The sequence below is a fragment of the Giraffa tippelskirchi genome, chromosome 8 (genome assembly GCF_054371585.1).
Source record: "Giraffa tippelskirchi isolate mGirTip1 chromosome 8, T2T-mGirTip1v1.2.pri, whole genome shotgun sequence".
NCBI classification, from domain to species: Eukaryota; Metazoa; Chordata; class Mammalia; order Artiodactyla; family Giraffidae; genus Giraffa; species Giraffa tippelskirchi.
The window spans coordinates 154,232,430-154,252,125 of NC_137282.1; the positions used below are offsets into that span (position 1 = coordinate 154,232,430).

The following is a 19,696-nucleotide window of genomic DNA, read 5'->3' on the forward strand; positions in this document are numbered from 1 at the left end:
GGTACACATCTTCAGGACTACAGAATGCTTAAAAGATTACAAAAGAATAGATAAGAGTGGATAGTAGCTGGTCTTTCATGAGAGAGATCTTGTAAGATCTTTCCTATCCATCAGTCATAACAAAGGGACACTCTTCTACTATATTCAATACAAAAAGTATTGCTGGTCAATACAAAAAAATTGCCCCTAAATATCTTCAAATGTGAAAACAAATGTTAGAGTTGATCTTGCACCTTACCTTTTGAATGTGGTATTTTGCCATCTAGAATCATTGTGTTAGGTTTTTATCATGGGTTTGTCCTGGGGAAGCAGTTTAGTGTTTAAAGAAAGTATCCTTCCATCTCTGAGATGATTGTGTTTATGGAGACATTTATCCAGGGCTCCAATCTGTTAAGTTTACTTCTGTGGGTCTGATTTAGTTGACTTCTATACATGCACAGATTTAATATACTTCTTTCAACATTCCATGGATTTATTTGTTAATGTGATGCTTTTTTTGTTTTTATTCTGCCCTCCTAACTCAACCCCTGTGGAGAAAATGATGAAATAGCAGCTTCATCCTTTGGAAATATTATTAGATTTTGAGTCTAGTGTTATTTGTTGAGTGTTTTAGTTTCAGGGTTTGTTATGCTAAATTTTGTGATAGCATTTGCTGAAATGAGTAAAATTTAAAATATAGTAAAAACCTAAAGGGAGGCATTTCAATTCTTCCTACTTAATTGATCTTCTGAAAATATTATTAAACTTTGGAAATGAAGAGACTCAGAGTTTTGAAATTGCAAGAGTCAAACAAATGGTTATCATATCAGATGAGATACTGTGTGGCCAAGCTTTTTTTTTTTTTTTTGATAAGGAATAAAATCCTCCCTAGTTAGAACAAGGGCTTCTTTTAAGAAGCAGGTATGTTTAGTCCTTCTGCAGCCAGAGTTCTTGGTAACCCAACTTGCTGAGTGTGTGTTGTGTGTGACTCTCTGCACATGTGTGATCAGGGCAGATGACGCATCATCTTTGCACTTCAGGATCTCAGCAGTGTGATTGTAGAGATGACATGTGTGCATGCATGTGTGCTAAGTCACTTCAGTTGTGTCTGACTCTGTGCAACCTTATGGTCTATAACCCGCCAGGCTCCTCTGTCCATGGGATTCTCCAGGCAAGAATACTGGAGTGGGTTGCTGTGCTCTCCTCCAGGGGATCTTCCCAACCCAGGGATCAAACCCGCATCTCTTACGTCTCCTGCATTGGCAAGTGGGTTCTTTACCACTAGTGCCACCTGGGAAGTCCTGTAGGGATGACACCTGTATGGAAATCATGGCGTTACAAGGCAGTGCACCAGGTGTTATAGCACTGATGGACCTGGGTCCTCTAGGAGGTGAGATAAGAGGAGATGGCCATGTGGGTGTGATGGATGTCTTCACGGAAAAGACTAACTTGGATACTGTTTTACATTGATTATTACCATTAACCGTTTCTGATAGAGTTTGGAGAGTGACCGGTGCCTTTTCACTTGGTGAGCTGAGAAGGTGACATTAATGGTCAAGAGGAAAGTATCTGCGGTGTTCTCAATCAGTGTTACCTGTCCACCTCACTTATACTTTCCCTCAAGACTCAGATCAGTCCTGGCTTCTCCAGGAAGCCTTTCCTGTTGGTCCACGACGTGTGAGTCGCTCCCTTCTCTGTATTCCTAGAGAATCCTCAGCGTGGCTAGCATTAGCAGGGCACTAATCTATGACAGCAATTTCTGACTGTTGCTTTACTTCTGTATCCCTCACTAAAGTTCCTTGAGGTTGTGGAGCGTATATAACTCAACCCTAGCATTATTTCTACTGCTATTCCTAACATTATTCCTAGTGTCAAAGGCTCAATACATTTTTTTGTTGAATGAATGATCAAACTCAGAGGTTACATTCAGTATAAAAAAATGAGTATTTATCCAAGGCGTGATATTTATCATCATGACACTAGTGGTGATGGGCAGAAATGGATGGATTCGGGACATGTTTTGAGATAGAGTTAGGTTTTATTGATGGATTGGATGTGGCGAAGGAGGGAGATGGATCAAGCAAAGCTTGAGGAGCGTGGTGATGGCCTGAGTGGAGGTGAGGGAGGCTGTGGGAGGAACAGGCTCTTTTGCAAGTGTTGCTGGGACACCCGCTTCACTTCCAAGCAGAACTCTCAGATAGGCGGCTGCGTATGAGTCTGGAGCTCCAAGAAGAGATCAAGACAGGAAGTATGAATCGAGAGCCTGTGGATGGCATTTCAGGCCACGGAGCTGGATGGATTGCCTTGTGAGAGCAAGTAAGTTAAGAAGGGAGCCGGGACCAAGCTGGCAGAGCTCCAGCGTCTTGTGGTCTGGAAGGGGCGGAGAAGTAGCAAAAGGAACTGGGAGAGGAGAAAATGCTCTCAAGGAATTGCCAGCAGAGTCAATTGCTGCTGAGGGATTCGGATGAAAAGTGAGAGCGAACATCGCCTTCGGCAGCGGGGTGGTTGTCGGTGGCCTTGCTGAGCAGAGCTGGGGTCTGGAAGCCAAGATGGAGTGAGTTCAGGACTGAGCGGGAAGTAGGGGAGCTAAGTCCTTGAGTGGGTTACAGGGGTTGGGAGTCATGGCTCAACATCACCAGCCTTAGGTTTCCAACCTCCCAGATTATTTCATTACGTTCCAAACGGAACTCATGCACTGCCCTCCAAAATCTGTTCCTCTTCCTAAGTTTTCTGCTGATGAATTCCCTTTCCTTCCAGTGATGCAGACAAGAGCCGTCAAGGTTATGTACTTTTCCCCATGGGTCAATTGCCGTGGTCTGTTGACTCTTTTCCCCAGCATTTTTCAAATTGGACCCCCTCCCTTCATTGCCCCTGGAGGAGGAAATGGCAACCCACTCCAGTACTCTTGCATGGAGAATCCCATAGACCGAGGAGCCTGGTGGGCTACATTCGATGGGGTCGCAAAAGAGCTGAATATGACAGAGCGACTGAGCATGCTTTGTTGCTGTTGCCGCTGCATTTGCTCTTCCCAGGCACTAATTAGATCTTCTTCAAACCCCTCTAATAGTTTCTTAAGTGCTCCCTGCTTCATTCTCCCCGCTGTCAGTACAGCTATCCGTCACAACTAGAACATTCTTCTTGAAGCACGGCTTTGCTCGTGGTCTTCTCCTGCTAAAAATAGATGCAGATCCTTTTAGCCTGCCACCCCAAAGCCTCTGCCTCTTCAACCCCACCTCCCACTACTTCCTCTTCATTCGGCCTGCTGTCCTGACAGGCTTGCTCTTCCTGAAGATAACCTGCCCGGTTCAGCTTCCGCGCCTTCACTGTGACCCTGACTGTTTTTCCCTCTCTTCTCTTATACCTTCTATATTCCTGGATGCTGTTGCCTCTGGCATTATGGAGTCTGCCCTAAAAATTACAACGCTTCAAGGCTTTCAGTGCTATTGCTTTTCTTTATCAGGTCTTTAAACTTATAAAATTCTTCCGTCATAGTGATCTTTACCTTAAACCTCAGTCACCCGTACCACCCCAACCTCCACTGTCCTCTTGATTAAGGAATTGGGTACAGGACTCTCTTACTTTCTAAAAGAAACTCTCTTGGAAGTTTCTTGAATTGCCATGGGTCAGGATATTCTGTAAATAAGGGCCTAGAAAGAGGCACCCTGCTCACCTTTAGTCTTTTCTCATAGCAGCTTCCCATTGCTTTGATGAGGCAGCCAGCAGGTTGGAAGGTGGGCACAGAAACTCCAATGAAAGCATCTCTTAATCAGGCAATGACTCATTACTGGGCTTCCCTTGTGGCTCAGCTGGTAAAGAATCCGCCTGCGATGTGGGAGACCTGGGTTCTATCCCTGGGTTGCGAAGATCCCCTGGTGAAGGGAAAGGCTACCCACTCCAGTATTCTGGCCTGGAGAATTCCATGGACTGTACAGTCCATGGGGTCACAAAGACTCGGACACGACTGAGCGACTTTCACTTCGCTGACTCATGACTGACACAGACACTGGATTCGTGGCTCCATGGTTGTTGTTTGGGGTAGCAGTAAGGGAAGAGCAGTGTCTGTGGAATCATTCCTCCCAGTTTCACTTTTTAAAACAGAAGGTGCCTTTTTGAAATTTCACTGCTTCATGTTCCAAAAGAAGGAAAGCAGAGGCTCTCTGAAGACTGTAATCAGAAAAAAGAGAATTACTTATTAGAATAGTGAACTGAGGGACTTCCCAATGGCTAAGACTCGGCATCCCCAGTGCAGGGAGCCCAGGTTCGATCCCTGGTCAGGGAACTAGATTCCACAGGCCGCATCTAAGAGTTCCCATGCTGCAACTAAGACTGGCACAGCCAAATAAATATTAAAAAGAAAAAAAGAATACTGAACCAAGTGTTCTGCCATCCTGTCCACCCTTCAGGGGCCATGGGGAATTGCTCACGTGAGGGCATCTGGAGGAATACGTGGAAGGTGCCCCCTCAGGATGCTCTCTTCAGCACGTGCTAAGTCACGTCCAACTCTTTTGCGACCCCATGGACTGTAGCCCGCCAAACTCCTCTGTCCATGTGGTTTCCCAGGCCAGAATACTGGAGTGGGTTGCCACTTCCTTCTCCAGGCATCTTCATCCCATTACTGGAATGTAAATAGGTTTCAGGCAGGTTTACTTTCTACCTAATCTTTTAAGAATGAAGCTGGGCTATTGGCCAAAGGGAAATGATTGCACCTTTTTTAAAGATAGGATTGAAAGTAACTTTTTTATTCCTTTGTTAATGAACTCTGACGCTGGAGTAATGTTATCATGAGTTAGTATTTTTAGAAAAAAAAAAGTGATATGACCATGTGATTTAAGAACCTCCACTTGGCTGTTTCAAGAATACTGGCTTTCCAGTGGGCAGCTTGCCAGTCCTCCCCAGCCACCTGCTCATGGTAGTCAACTGTTTTGGAACATGAGAGGTATTGTAATTAGCAATGAGGAATTCTGATTTGAGAATCCACAATAGCTCTAGATTTTTAGTCAAACCCCTCATGCAACTAAAAGACAAACATCTCATATTTTAAGTGGGATAAGCCTTTACAAATAAATTTGCCTCCTTAAAATTACTTTTAATTAGTACTGATAGAAAAATATAACCATAAAATTATTAAGGAAAACCTGAAAAAAACTTGCTTTTGACTTCTTTGTCAAAAATGTTTTATGACTGTTCATCTATCTTCCCTGGCTGTACGTTTCCCCAGGAGACTTTGTGTTTCAGCATTCCTAACTGACAAGAAACACCAGAGGGTTTCCCGGAGGCTTGGCCCTTTTGTGACAGGATGGTCTGTGGACTTCAACCCTTTGATATATGATTTCCCCTTTCATTTAGAAAGGGAAATAACTGCTCCTCTTTTGAATGATTTTTAATTAAAGATTTTTTAAAAATCTATTATTGTTTATCCATGAAGGGAAAAGTAAGTTGTTTTTATAAACTGGTTTTTAGATGGTTCATGGCTGGCGTTAAAATGCTCTGTGTTTTTTGTTTTGTTTAAGTGTTTCAGTGTTTTAATAGTTTAAATTGTGATAGAACTTTTTTGAACCATTAGTAGAGTAATAGCAGAAAAACTGAGAATAGTAGCTTTAGGCTAACTGTATTGGTAATTTCAAAGAGTAATGGACTCTATGTGAGCATCCAGAAATACCACTCTCAGCAATTAAAGTACTTAATATTTTATTATAAACTAAGAGCAGTTTCCATTGGGACTAGATTAATAAATGTATGTTTTTGTTTTTCCTACAGGAAGGAACTTGAAACCTTCAAAGGTAATTTTGTGTTTAATTGTTCACTTTAAAGTAGATGAGAGTTAATTGATGTCAGATGTTTTCTCTTGATGATGATAATGAAAGAATGCATTCCTTTTTCTTTAAATCAGACAGTTTACATCAGAAAATGCAAGTTTGCTTAATACCGTTTTTGTCAGTTTATTTAATCATGGTGGTTTTGATATTATTTTTCAGTTGTAATGCATGTGCCAAGTGAGAGTTTCTGCTAATGGCATCGTAAATAGTATGTTCGGGTGACATAATGCTGACTTAGAAGTTGTTGAGAATCGTACTTGGAGAAGATTCTGGTTTCTGTTGTGTAGAGTCCGGGCTGCATGGAGAGGTGATGGTGATAAAGAGAGGTGGCCCTGCAGGCAACCCAGAGTCGCCTGAACCTCCTGTGAGGTTTTCAGTGCTGGTCCTGCTCAGCCACCATCTTGTAACTTTGGATAAGTCTCTTTACCTTTTTCAGGCTTATCTGTAAAATCGTAAGCTTTGCTGAGCTGTATTCTGAGATACTAAAAGTCCTAGCATTGCTTTTTAATTTTAGGAAACTTTTGCAAGTGAGCATGAGAAATAATTCTTGGCCGTGCTGACTCTTGGAAACACTCATGAAAAATAGGGAAAACCACAGACTTTCAGAAGCTCAAAGCCCTTCCAGCTTGCCACTTTTCAATTATGCTTTAGAGGTTGAGTAGTCAGAGAATTTCAGTAACTGAGAAGACTGAGTTATTGTTTATTATGTTTCATTTATAAACTAGTACTGACTTTTTGAGTTACTGGTTAAAGATTTTCCAGAACATTATTTACAGTTGGATTGTTTATCTGTGTGATCTGTTTGGATGTTTTAGAAAAAACAACTAATACTTGAGATAAAAGATATAAAGGCTTATTCCTGCTACATCTATTATTAAACTGACTTGATTTGGCTGGGTTTCTGTTTGGCTACAGTTATAGTGAATGATTTAGTTCGTCAGTTTGTTGAGGGCCATGTTAAATGATCATGATCTGATGTATTATCATGGTTATCATTATTCTTAATCAGTTTGTGAACCACAACTCATGTACATTATTTTTCATCACTGGTTTAAAATAAGATTTGAAATCCCCATAAAGTGTTATTTTCCCTCTCCTCCTTTCTTTTAGTCTACTAGCATCTTCTTATACTGTGTTGGGGGAAGAAAAAAAAAATCAAGTTAATATTAAAAGACAAGGCAGAGACCCAGATTATGCAAAATGTCAACTTTGCTCGCATCTCAGTACTGAGGCTTTTTTTTTTTTCTTTTTGTGTGACAGTATTCGAGAAATCAAAGATGAGACCAGCAGTTTGCAAGAGGATAGATAGTGTTATGTGTTACCTGATAGAATAATTCAATTTATGCGGAAATATCTTGTTTTACATATATCCCTAATTATGCACACCATTTAACAGCACATCCAACCCACCCATAGGCCAGTTAAAGCTCTCAATTAGAACAAACCCTAAATGGATTATTGTACCATATCTAGTTTTTTAAAGAACTAATATTCATTAAGAATTATTTCCTCTTGAGTGTTTTGCTAATACTTCAAAAGCATGTGTAGCTTGTAATAAAAAAATAAAACTGTTCTTCCAAGACATTGCTGGAGAAGAGAATTCATTCAAAGATATAATAATTTGTTATTTTTTGAACATTGCTTTTGCCTTTGTTTTTCCTTTATACATTTCAGGAAAACAAAAAGTATTACTTCCTCCAATTGTTTTATTCAAGTTGTAGTTATATTTAGAAGCTTTTTGCTAAGTTGGGGAAGAACTAACTTTTCAGGGCAAAATTAGTAACCCTCAAGGTTAGTAACATAGATCAGTGTGATCCACTGAATTCTGGATTCTTCCTTCTGTACTCCATTGAGGTTAATGAGTTCATCTTAATCTTGCACTTGAGAAATATCTAGCAAACCTCTACAGTATTATTGAAACAGTTCATTTTTTTTTTTTTTTAATATTGGCAACAGGAAGGTTTTCTCTTTTCTCCCAAATATTGCATTTCTTTAAACTCTTTAGTGGTAGTCACTTGAATATTATACAATATAAAAAGAGTAAGATCTTAAAAGTCTTAATTTTTTTATTTTCAGTGAGAAGGAACCCCATTATTGTAACTACATGTAGAGTAAATAAATTGGGGTGCATGTATCTTTTTAGATTAGTTTTCTCCAAATATATGCCCAGGAATGGGATTGCTGGATCATATGGTAGTTTTATTTTATTTTTTTAAGGAACCTCCATACTATTTTCCATAGTGGTTGTACCAATTTACATTCCCACTAACAGTGGGGATCTTTTCTCCACACCGTCTCCAGGATTTAATATGCAGTTTGCAGTTTAATTAAATATCAACATTTAATATGCAGTTTAATTAAATACCAGATAAAATGATGAAACCTCAGTTTTAAGGAGAACTGTTTTTAAGAAAATTAAGTTGACTGCTTTGGAAGACCTAATATAGGTAAATAGCTTTTTAAAAAATTACTGTAAAATGTTTAATTAGAAATTAGAAAAGGCTTGGGGGAAAATAATAAAAATTCTGAAAGAGTCTATACACAAATTGTTTCTCACACCTTAAATTCCTGTTATGCTTTTAAAAATAGGCTGGAAATTTTATCCAGTGCAGAATAGGTGGCTTATATGAGGATTTTTTCAACCAGTGGACCTATACTCAAAGAACTCAGGAAAAGAGTATGGTTATGTTTTAAAGTGTCTGTATATGTGTTTTTTTAAAAAGCCTTTATCTTGGCTGCTCTGGGTTGTCATCGCTGTGCCCAGGCTTTCTCTAGTTGCAGCAAGTGGAGGCTACTGTCCAGTCGTGGTGTGCAGGCTTCTCATCACGGTGGTTTCTCTTGTTGCAGAGCTCGGGCTCTAGGATGCTCGGGCTCAGCAGTTGCCCCACAGCCTGTGGGATTTTCCCAGACCAGGGACCAAACCGATGTCCCCTGGCCCACCAGGGAAGCCCTTGTATATGTGTTTTTTAATGATTCCTATGTTAACTGCTTTATTAAAAATTAAATGAGCAGCGTGGGATCCAGTTATGTTATATAAGAGGGCATCTACTGTAATCTCCTCTTTACTATAGCACTACCCAACCATGTCAGAAATGAGACTGACTGACAGTGTGAAAACACGCCAGGATTTAGCGGTCATCACTGTCACAGTGAGTGGGTCACCAGAGAATGTGGGGAGAGGCGGCTAAGACCAGCTGAGGGAATGTGACCGCACTTAAGGCTTTGTTCTGGGAAGCAGAGCCAATGAAGGATACAGGGCCAGGGCGCTCATCAAAACTGGAGGAAGTCCAAGACAGCTCTGTGACAGGGAAGTCCAGAGAGGAGAAGGCTTAAAGGAGAAGGGGTCATCAGTGCTAGAGGTAACACAGAAACGCTGAGAAGAACGGGGAAACCCCATTGGATTTGACAGTGAATAGATAAGTGGTGACCTGGCAGAGCTGTTTGTAAAGGGAGACTCCAGATTGCAAATCAGAACCATGTGAGACATTTAGGAAAGAAATGAAAAGGTCACTTGAGATAGAATCAGGGTTCAAGGTCAGGGAAGAAGGTAAAGTTGAAGATGTTTAAGGAGTTGATTAATGTCTAGAGAAGACGGAGAAAAAATACCAAGATAGGTTATCCTTGGAGAGGATCCGGGGATATCTCTTTTTCTGAGACTTTAGAGAAGGAAAGGATGGCAGGTCGTAGGGGGAAAAGAACCTGTGGAAGGAAAGATTGTCTGAACTTGCAAGCAAGGCTCAGAAGTAGAAATATAAACCAAAACAAATAATGCTTTGGTTAACACAAAGCTGGAAATTAAAGAGCATATACGATGGGTCAGCAGAGCATGGTAATCTTGGGTGCTAATAAGTTCATGATTAAAATGATTGGCCATAAATTCAGGCCAGAAAGGAGAGGCCTGAAGAGACCAGTAAAATAAGCAAGATACGAGGTCCTGGGGATGGTGTTCCTCTTAAAGATGGAAAACACTTGGGTGGTTGAGTGTGTGGTTGACCTCGCTTCTCGTGGTCAAAGAAAGAATTTCAGTTTGACATCATTGAGATAGAGCAGTTCCCAGTGAAGATCACGGCTAAACTTGAGTGAAAAAGAAGGCATAAAATGACAATGTCGTCTAAATTGGGGAATTCTGAGGCCATTAGGAGTCACACTTATTTGGGTGACTCAGATATGAATTATCCATACCAGTGGCTCAGTAGCTGCAGCAGGTCATGAATTTAGATGTGACAGATAGATGGAGAACTTGGGTAGAATGTGTTGGGCCAATTCAAGAGTTAGTGTAACACGTAAGGCAAAGCTCTTCTGCTGCTGTTTGGCAATATTTAGGCAATGGAGACCCAGGTTGAGTAATAACACTGTCCTCTGTCCTCAAAGGGCTAAAGCACCATGGCAAAGCTTCTAGGATAGAAAGGCAAATATATAATTTTAATATGATGACAAAAATATTAAAATAGAAATAAGCTCACTGTGGTGGGAGTAGTTGGTTTTTTAGAGAGGGGCACTTGAATGCTGACCTGGCGGAAAAGGGTAATACCAGGAAGAGGAAGGAAAAACTGCAAAGATGCAGGGACATTTATCTTATTTCAAGAACACAAGTTAAAATTTAACGTCTTGTTCAATGAGGAGACTACAATTAGTTAGTGCTGAAGCATCTGGTGTGTGGGTACAGTAGTGAGGGGTGAAGTTGAGACGTGGGCAGGGCACACATGCCACACAGCTTGTATGTCACACAGAAGAGCTTTGGCTTTTTCCTTTGGACTAGTGGTCTCCAAAGAGGCCCGTGAGTATGCAGAGTAATGTCAGTAGTGGTGGAGAAGAAAACTGGAACTTCTATTTGCTTCCTTTTTTATGTCATCCTTTTATAATTCAATTTTTGTGCATATTCTATAATAAACTAGGACAGGTATTGATGTATATGTTATATAAATATACATATTTGGGGGTGCATGTTAAATGCTTTTGTTCATGGCAGAACTGCTCAGCAGTCACTGTTGTAGCTGAGAGAGACGAGGTAGGGATGGGAGAACCAGAAAGTTTAATTTAGGGTAACAGGAGGCAGTCTGCATTATAGAGCAGGTTTTCTGGGATCATATTGAAGACAGATTGGAAAAGAGCAGGTCTAGAGCAAGAAGGGTTAGTTGAGAAACTACTAAATATACTTGAATGAAGGCAGTGGTAGAATGGAGAGAAAGGCCCAGATTCAAGAATCTAAGTAGACAGAACAAAAAGAATTTCATGACTCTTGTGAGGAGTCTAGGATGACTGGAATTCTGGCAAGGACATGTGGGTGGATTTTTCTTTTACCAGGAAACATAAATGTGGGTGGATTTTTCGTTTACCAGGAAACGTAATATAGGCAGAAGAGCAGATTTGGGAGGGAACCATAGTGGATACTGTTGGTTTTGGGAGGAGGAGGTACATTATCAGTTGATTAATGATAATACTTAATCAGTTTGTTAGTGCAAGCAAGTTCCCAGTAATCCCACAAAAGTGCAGAACTTTTTGATATCTGATAGAGAAATGCTTTTTAAAAAGTTTTATTGAGATTTGACTTTCATATCACAAATTTCACTCATTTTTAAGTGTACGATTCAGTGGTTTTTAGTAAATGTATAGAATTGTGCAACCATCATCAGAATACAGTTTTAGAACATTTTCATCACCCGTAACCATCCCTTTCTGCCTCTCTGCATCCAGCACCCTTTTGTGTTCCCAGCTCCAGGCAGTCATTAATCAGTTTGTCTCCATAGACTTTCCTTTTCTGGACTGTTCATAGAAATGCAGTCATGCGATGTGTTGTATTTTTACTTCTGGATTCTTTCACTCATGTTAAATTTTTGGAGTTCATCCATGTTGTAGCATATATCAGTAGACGGTTCTTTTTTATTGCTGAATTAATGTCCCATTGTATGAATTTATTGCAATTCGTTTATCCATTCACTGGTTTATGGACATTTGGATGGTCTCCAGCTTGAAGCTGTTGTGAATAATGCTGCTATAGACTTTCATATGCAAGTATGTGTGTAGACGTATCTTTTCATTTTTCTTGGGTATATAACTAAGACTGGAATTTCTGGATCATATGATATGGTTGTGTTGTGTTTATTAGTTGCTCAGTCGTGTCAGATTCTTTGTGATCCCACGGTCTGTAGCCCGTCCGGCTCCTCTGTCCATGGGGATTTTCCAGTCAAGAATACTGGAGTGGGTTGCCATTCCTTTCTCCAGGGGATCTTCCCGATCCAGGGATAGAACCCAGGTCTCTTGTATTGAAAGCAGATTCTTTACTGTCTGACCCACCAGGGAAGCCCTATGATAAGGTTATACTTAACTTTTTAAGAAACTGCCAATCTGTTCTCTGCAGCAGTGGTACTGGTTACATTCCCACCAGCTGTCTAGCGGGTGTGGTCTCTCCTCACCCTTGTCAACACTTGATATCGTTGACTCATGTGTCTAGATCTATGATCTGTTTTGAGTCAGTTTTTGTGTCTGTGTGATGTAAAAGTCTAAGGTTTTTTGCTTTTGTTTTTCGCATATATCCAATTGTCTCTGAACTATTTTTTGAAAAGATTTTTTTCCCCTCATTGAACTGCTTTGGCATGTCGCAGGACACCAGTGGCCATAAATGTAAACAGGAGTATATTTCTGGACTCTCAGTTTTGTTCCTTATTGTCAGTACCACACTGCCTGGATTATTGTAGTTTTTGTAATAAGTTTTGAAATTGGAAAGTATAAATCTTCCAACTTTGTTCTTTTACAAAATCATTTCGCTATTTTAGGTCCTTTGCATTTCTGTATAAATTTTAGAATCATTTTGTCTGTTTCTACACAGAAAAAAAAAGCCTGCTGGGATTTTGATAGGGATTGTTTTGAATTTCTAGTTCAGTTTGGGGAGAATTACTATCTTCATAATTGTGTCTTCCAATCCATGAACATGGATGCATCTTCATGTGTTTGTAGCTTTGATTTTCCTGAGCTGTGTTCTGTTATTTTCAATGGGCAAAGTCTCACACTTCTTTTGTTAAATTTACTCATAAATATTTTCTTCTTGCTGAGTGAATTCGGTCTTGAGCATATTAAATCTGAGATGTCATTACAGATAGAAGTGTCCGGTGGGTTGCTGGACGTCAGGAGAGAGACATGAGCTGGAATTGGGGGCAGGCTGACCTGGTTGGGGGTGGGGAGCCTTGGGTTTGGGTGCAGTTGCTCACTGAGACTCGGCAGAGGAAAACGAAGGTGACGGGGTGGAAGTCTAGGAAGCACTAGAATTCACCCGACGGGCATAGTGACGGGGGTAGAAGTCTAGGAAGCACTAGAATTCACCCGACGGGCATAGTGACGGGGTGGAAGTCTAGGAAGCACTAGAATTCACCCGACGGGCATAGTGACGGGGGTAGAAGTCTAGGAAGCACTAGAATTCACCCGACGGGCATAGGAAGAGAGCTGGCTCCTTTTGACGGGGGCTGAGTACAGTCAGCTGCAGAGGCGGGGATGCATGTCTTGGTGTGCGTCTCAGGGAGTGCCAAGTAGTGCCATGTTGCTGTGGAGAGGACAGAAGGGAAGGTGCTCTGAGAAGGGGCATGTGGTTTGTCAACTAAAGTTCCCTGGGGACGGTCCTGAGAGCGATTTCAGCAGCAGGGGGGTTCCTGTGTGGGCTGGGAGGGGAGGCCAGCTGGCGGAGGACAGGGGGCCAGTGGGAGGTTCTGTCGCCTTCCCCGTGTGACCCGGGTGCCTGGCACGTTGGTACTGACTAAACATTTGAGTGAATGGGGGGGGGTAGAGTGGGGCTTTCGAAATCACAGGCTTAGAGGAGGAAAGAAGAGAGGAGAGGCTGGAGGGGAGGAGTGTTTATTGATTTCTGAGAAACTTGAGTGCCTTTGTATGAAAAGGGGGGGGGAAGAAAAGAGCCTGCAGACAGGGAGGGGCTGAGGGCACTGAGAGTGGCTGACAGTGAAGCTGTGATGCAGAGAGGACCACAGCGAGTGGGTTCAGAGCACACGACTTCAAAACAGGAAAGGACTGTCCACAAGTACCTGTAACTATTGGAACTGTGAGGATTTAAGATACTTATTAAAAATACATAGCACATTCCAAGCTACCAGTTAGTGTGGCTGAATTTGAAGGAACCTTTAGGCTAAAGCTATGCTGAAAGTGAATTGGGGGGAATTTGAAGATACCTTTGTGTTGGGAAGCAAGCTGTTTTCTTCATCTTTATCTTCCTGCTTGCAGATCGCTAGGTTTCTTCTCTCCTTTGGTATGTTGTTACTAAGGCATCTTTGTGCCTCTGTGATGGATTCGGACGGGTTTAGTGTGTTTTCAGCCTCTCCCCTACCTTTTGAGCAGCACTTGGTATGGCCCCAGATCTGTGCATACATCTTTGCACACCAGAGCCCTCAGAGCTTGCATTTGGCTTTTATAGAGGCAGTAGATTCCGATACATGTCTGCCGAAGTCATCAGCAGAAAACTAACAGGCTTAATAGAATTTCTTTGGAAAAACCTGCTTCTGGCTCCAGCCTCACTTCCTTTGTTCTACTCCCAGAAGATGCACAGCAGGGGAGCTGCCTGGTAAACTGGAGGTTTCACTTGACCAGCCTGAGCTTCTGCTCAGTTCTACCTGCTCAGTGCCCACATCCATGTCATCTCCAGGACTCACCGAAAATAGTCAGAGGAATCCCTGTAGGTGGAACTTTACTTTATGTTTTTTTCCTTCACTGCTTTTCTTTAAAATTTTTACCTCCATGCTTGGGTACATTGCAGTGTTTGCATGGTATGCAGGTGATCCATCACTAAAAAGCAGAAATAAAATTTCAACTTGATTTGAACCTCTAACCAGTAACATGTTAATGAAAGCATTATTTGTTTCTTTATATTACAAAGAAGTGATAGTCACTATAAATTAATACCTAAAACAAGTGAAAAATGTTTCTTGGCAATCTGGGACTTTGCTCTTATAATTTTGTGTCTTATCCCCATCGGATGAAATTCACCAGGCGTCTTTATGAGGCAGCACCTTTGTAATTGAAAGATAAATATAAAATGCCAGGGGAACAACGCCAGTCATTACAGTAATGAGTCCATTTCTGATGTACGCTCCGTAAAACTAACTCAACATCTCTTGCTGCTGGCATGTTCATTTTCCAAGAAGTAGTTACTGTAGTTAAACATGTGAGCCTCAGCCAATAACGATGTGAAGTTCAAGTTCCTTCCATGCTGCTGTGTTGGGTTTAACTAAAATGGCTGATTTTCCAAATGGGTTTTGAAAAGGTAATAATGCTTCATACAGATTAAAACCTCTACGTTATTTTCCTAATTATACAGAACTTTGGTGTTTCCTGTCATGTGTTGGTAATGGTTTTGTGATATTTTATTTTAATAAATAGCATGTGTAAGGATATTAAACTTGTGGAATTTACCAGAAGACTTATTCCTTAAAAATTAACTGGTGGCTTTTTTTTTTTCAGTTGAGTAATTTGTTATTCTACCCATGGAGATTACTGAGGAATAATGTTTAATAATTATTGCATTTTTTAAAACTGCATGTTATGCCTTTAAGGTGGCACATGTTGTGACACGTTATATGTCCTGCCCTGTCAGATGGATCCCACTTGTTTCTAAAGGGAAAAAATGAAAGAAATACACGTCGTCGGAGCTTTTCCTTACTCTATTGTGATTTTTCTGTTTCTGAAATTACATGTTAAAAGTTGAACTTGAATTAAAAGGTAACTTCCTTCTCCCTTTCTTAAGTCTATCTTGCATAAAGTGTGGCAGACTCTTTAACCTCAGGGTAGACACATTAATCAAAGCAAAATCGTAGCTCAGGAATTCATTCTAACACTGGAGCATTCAGGAAACTCTAACCGGGGTGTTACCGCATTCTTGGTCATTATTTGTTAAGTGTTCAGGAATAAACTGGTAAGAATAGAGTGAGAACCTTAGGGCTTACTTTTTATTATTTATCAGTAATGTATGATAAATGATGCTTTCTCCTCTTCCCTCAGTTACACTGTCTTAACATGGTGGTTGTGAGTAAATATTTGAATGTAGATATAATCGGGCATTAAATTTATTTATTTTTATTCTTTAAGAAATTACTCGCTGAAAATCTTGACTTCTTGGTGAATATTGGCTAGATTTTTTTTTTAATCTGCTTCCTTTTTTTCACATGTCAATATGTGTTAGTGTATTAAAAAGATGGTTTATATTATGTAGCTTAGTATTTAAGTAAAGTTAGTATCTATGTCCTAGGGTACAGAAATATTCATATGCCGCCTGTTGATTTTGTCTCTAAGTCAGTTTATTTTTAAGACCTAGTGGATTCTTTTTTCTAATAACTGTCATAAGATGTTACACTGTGGGATGACCTAGATGAAGTTTTATATTGAAGAGGATTGTAATTCTGACAGCTTGGGTAAATATTAAACTACACAAAAGTAGAGCCTTGATCAGGGTTGTGGTGCTTAAATGTTACCTTTCTGCGCTTTCTTATAATGAATATATAGCACTCTTCTGTAAACAATAATTATAGCAATAGAGTCTTTTTAGAAATGTATCAGGACAACTTTCCGTTGTATATCATGTGTGTTTGGTATCATGAATAAATACAGCTGTTCTGTTTCATTACCTTTTTGCTGGAACACTGTATAAACTTGACAGCAAAAATTATACCTTTCAGAAAAACTAGATTCCAGTGAAACTAAACTCCAGCACCACGAAAGAAGAGTTCAGTGAAGATTTTACCTGTCAGGCTCAAAAAGAGAGTTTATCTATTGAATTCATATGAAGCCTCATGATTTTCTCTTAGTTTTTTGAAGGTTCGTGCTGGAAAATAACCTATAGGGTCTTGTAGCTCTGCTGTTTAAACTGTTTGGGCAGGTGATAGAGTTAGCACTTTCTCAGAAGACTGGTCCATAACTAATGATTTTTATGGATTTCCAGGGCCAATCAAGTGGCTGGCTGAGCCCTACAGGAGAGCACGTAGTCACCTGGCTTTCCCTGTAGAGGTGTGCCCATGCTATAAACAGAAATAGATGCTGGTGAAGTGTTCTGTCCATGCTTCTGGCCACTTTCAGGTGGGATTTTAGTGTACTTAATGATCTTGAGTGAGGATGTTACATACTAAGGATATCAAATTGTTGTCATATGTATTACAGATATTTAAAATCTCAGCTTGGTTATTTGCCTTTTAATTTTGTTTGCTTTTTTCTTACACATATTTTTATGTACTCAGACAGGTGTTTAAAAATTACATCCTCCATTGTTCTTATGCCTAAGAAGTTCTCTCCCAATCCAAAGAAATAAATGTTAACTTGTAATCTGTTCTGGTTTTTGTTCTAGCTTAATTATCATTTGCTGATTTTACTCTAACAAATCTGGAGCTTATATTGATGCATAGCGTAAAGTAAGCGTCAGTTTTTTGCCGTAGAAGTAATTAATTTTTCTAGTACTATGAAATCATCCTTTGCAGTCCTCAATCTCTTATTGCCAAATTTTGTTGGCTACATTTTTAAAATTTTATTTATTGATTTTTGGTTGTGTTGGGTCTTCATTGCTGCACGGATTTCTTTCTCATTGCGGCAAGCAGGGGCTACTTTCTGGTTGCAGTGAGCAGGCATCTCATCGCTGTGGCTTTTCTTGTTGCTTGAGCACAGGCTCCAGGGCACGCAGGCTTCAGTAGTGCGGCTCCCAGGCTCAGTAGTTGTGGTGCATGAGCTTAGTTGCTCTGTGGCATGTGGAATCTTCCCAGACCAGGGACCAAACCCGTGTCTCCTGCGGTGGCAGGCGGATTCTTTACCACTGAGCCAGTGGACCTTTCTCTGGCACTTTCTCCCTCTCTGTTCCTACATCATCTGCTGAATCATTCCAGCACTTACTCTGAGCTGTAAACTTCTTATTTGGTATTGGAGTATAGCAAATACTCCAATACGCGGTAGCTTCAGGTGAACAACAAAGGGACTCGGCCATAAATATACGTGTATCCATTCTCTCCCAAACCCCTCTCTCATCCAGGCTGGCACATAACATTGAGCAGAGTTCAGTTCAGTTCAGTTCAGTCGCTCAGTCGTATCCGACTCTTTGCGACCCCATGAATTGCAGCACGCCAGGCCTCTCTGTCCATCACCAACTCCCGGAGTCTACCCAAACCCATGTCCATCGAGTCGGTGATGCCATCCAACCATCTCATCCTCTGTCGTCCTCTTCTCCTCCCGCCCCCAATCCTACCCAGCATTAGGGTCTTTTCCAATGAGTCGACCCTTCGCATGAGGTGGCCAAAGTATTGGAGTTTCAGTTTCAACATCAGACCTTCCAATGAACACCCAGGATTGATCTCCTTTAGGATGGATTGATTGGATCTCCTTGCAGTCCAAGGGACTCTCAAGAGTCTTCTCCAACACCACAGTTCAAAAGCATCAATTCTTTGGCGCTCAGCTTTCTTCACCGTCCAACTCTCACAACCATACATGACCACTGGAAAAACCATAGCTTTGACTAGACGGACTTTTGTTGGCAAAGTAATGTCTCTGCTTTTAAATATGCTATCTAGGTTGGCCATAACCTTCCTTCCAAGGAGTAAGCGTCTTTTAATTTCATGGCTGCAGTCATCATCAGCAGTGATTCTGGAGCCCAAAAAAATAAAGTCTGACACTGTTTCCACTGTTTCCCCATCTATTTCCCATGAAGTGATGGGACCAGATGCCATGATCTTAGTTTTCTGAACGTTGAGCTTTAAGCCAACTTTTTCACTCTCCTCTTTCACCTTCATCAAGAGGCTCTTTAGTTCTTCTTCACTTTCTGCCATACGGGTGGTGTCATCTGCATATCTGAGGTTATTGATATTTCTCCTGGCAATCTTGATTCCAGCTTGTGTTTCTTCCAGCCCAGCATTTCTCATGATGTACTCTGCATATAAGTTAAATAAGCAGGGTGACAATATACAGCCTTGACGTACTCCTTTTCCTATTTGGAACCAGTCTGGTGTTCCATGTCCAGTTCTAACTGTTGCTTCCTGACCTGCATACAGGTTTCTCAAGAGACAGGTCAGATGGTCTGGTATTCCCATCTCTTTCAGAATTTTCCACAGTTTATTGTGATCCACACAGTCAAAGGCTTTGGCATAGTCAATAAAGCAGAAATAGATGTTTTTCTGGAACTCTCTTGCTTTTTCGATGATCCAGCGGATATTGGCAATTTGATCTCTGGTTCCTCTGCCTTTTCTAAAACCAGCTTGAACATCTGGAAGTTCACGGTTCACGTATTGTTGAAGCCTGGCTTGGAGAATTTTGAGCATTACTTTACTAGCATGTGAGATGAGTGCAATTGTGCGGTAGTTTGAGCATTCTTTGGCATTGCCTTTCTTTGGGATTGGAACGAACACTGACCTCTTCCAGTCCTGTGGCCACTGCTGAGTTTTCCAAATTTGCTGGCATATCGAGTGCAGCACTTTCAGAGCATCACCTTTGAGGATTTGAAATAGCTCAACTGGAATTCCATCACCTCCACTAGCTTTGTTCGTAGTGATGCTTTCTAACGCCCACTTGACTTCACATTCCAGGAGTTCAGGGTGTGCTATACAAATAAAGAGGTCCTTGTTGGTTATCCATTTTAAATATAGCAGTACGTACATGACGTTCCCAAAGTCCCTAACTATCCCTTCACCCAGGCAACCATAAGTTTATTTTCTAAGTCTGTGAGTCTCTTTCTGTTTTGTAAGTTCATTTGTATCATTTCTTTTTAGATTCCACATATAAGGGATATCATACAATGTTTCCTCTTCTCTGTCTGACTTCACTTCACTCAGCATGACACTCTCTAGGTCCATCCATGTTGCTGCAAACGGCATGATTTCATTCTTTTGAATGGCTGAGTAATACTCCATTGTGTACATGCAGCACATCTTCTTTAGCTACTC

General features: G+C 40.8%; 1 protein-coding gene across 3 annotated transcripts in view; it reads left to right on the plus strand.

The window, feature by feature from the left end:
* Window positions 1-19,696, plus strand: part of DTNBP1 (dystrobrevin binding protein 1) — a 99,337-nt gene that overhangs the window by 43,718 nt on the left and 35,923 nt on the right. For all 3 annotated transcript variants that reach the window (XM_081518223.1, XM_081518226.1, XM_081518224.1), the window contains one exon: window positions 5,737-5,759. In XM_081518223.1, the coding sequence (XP_081374349.1) occupies window positions 5,737-5,759 (23 nt within the window). The remainder of the gene's footprint in view (window positions 1-5,736; window positions 5,760-19,696) is intronic.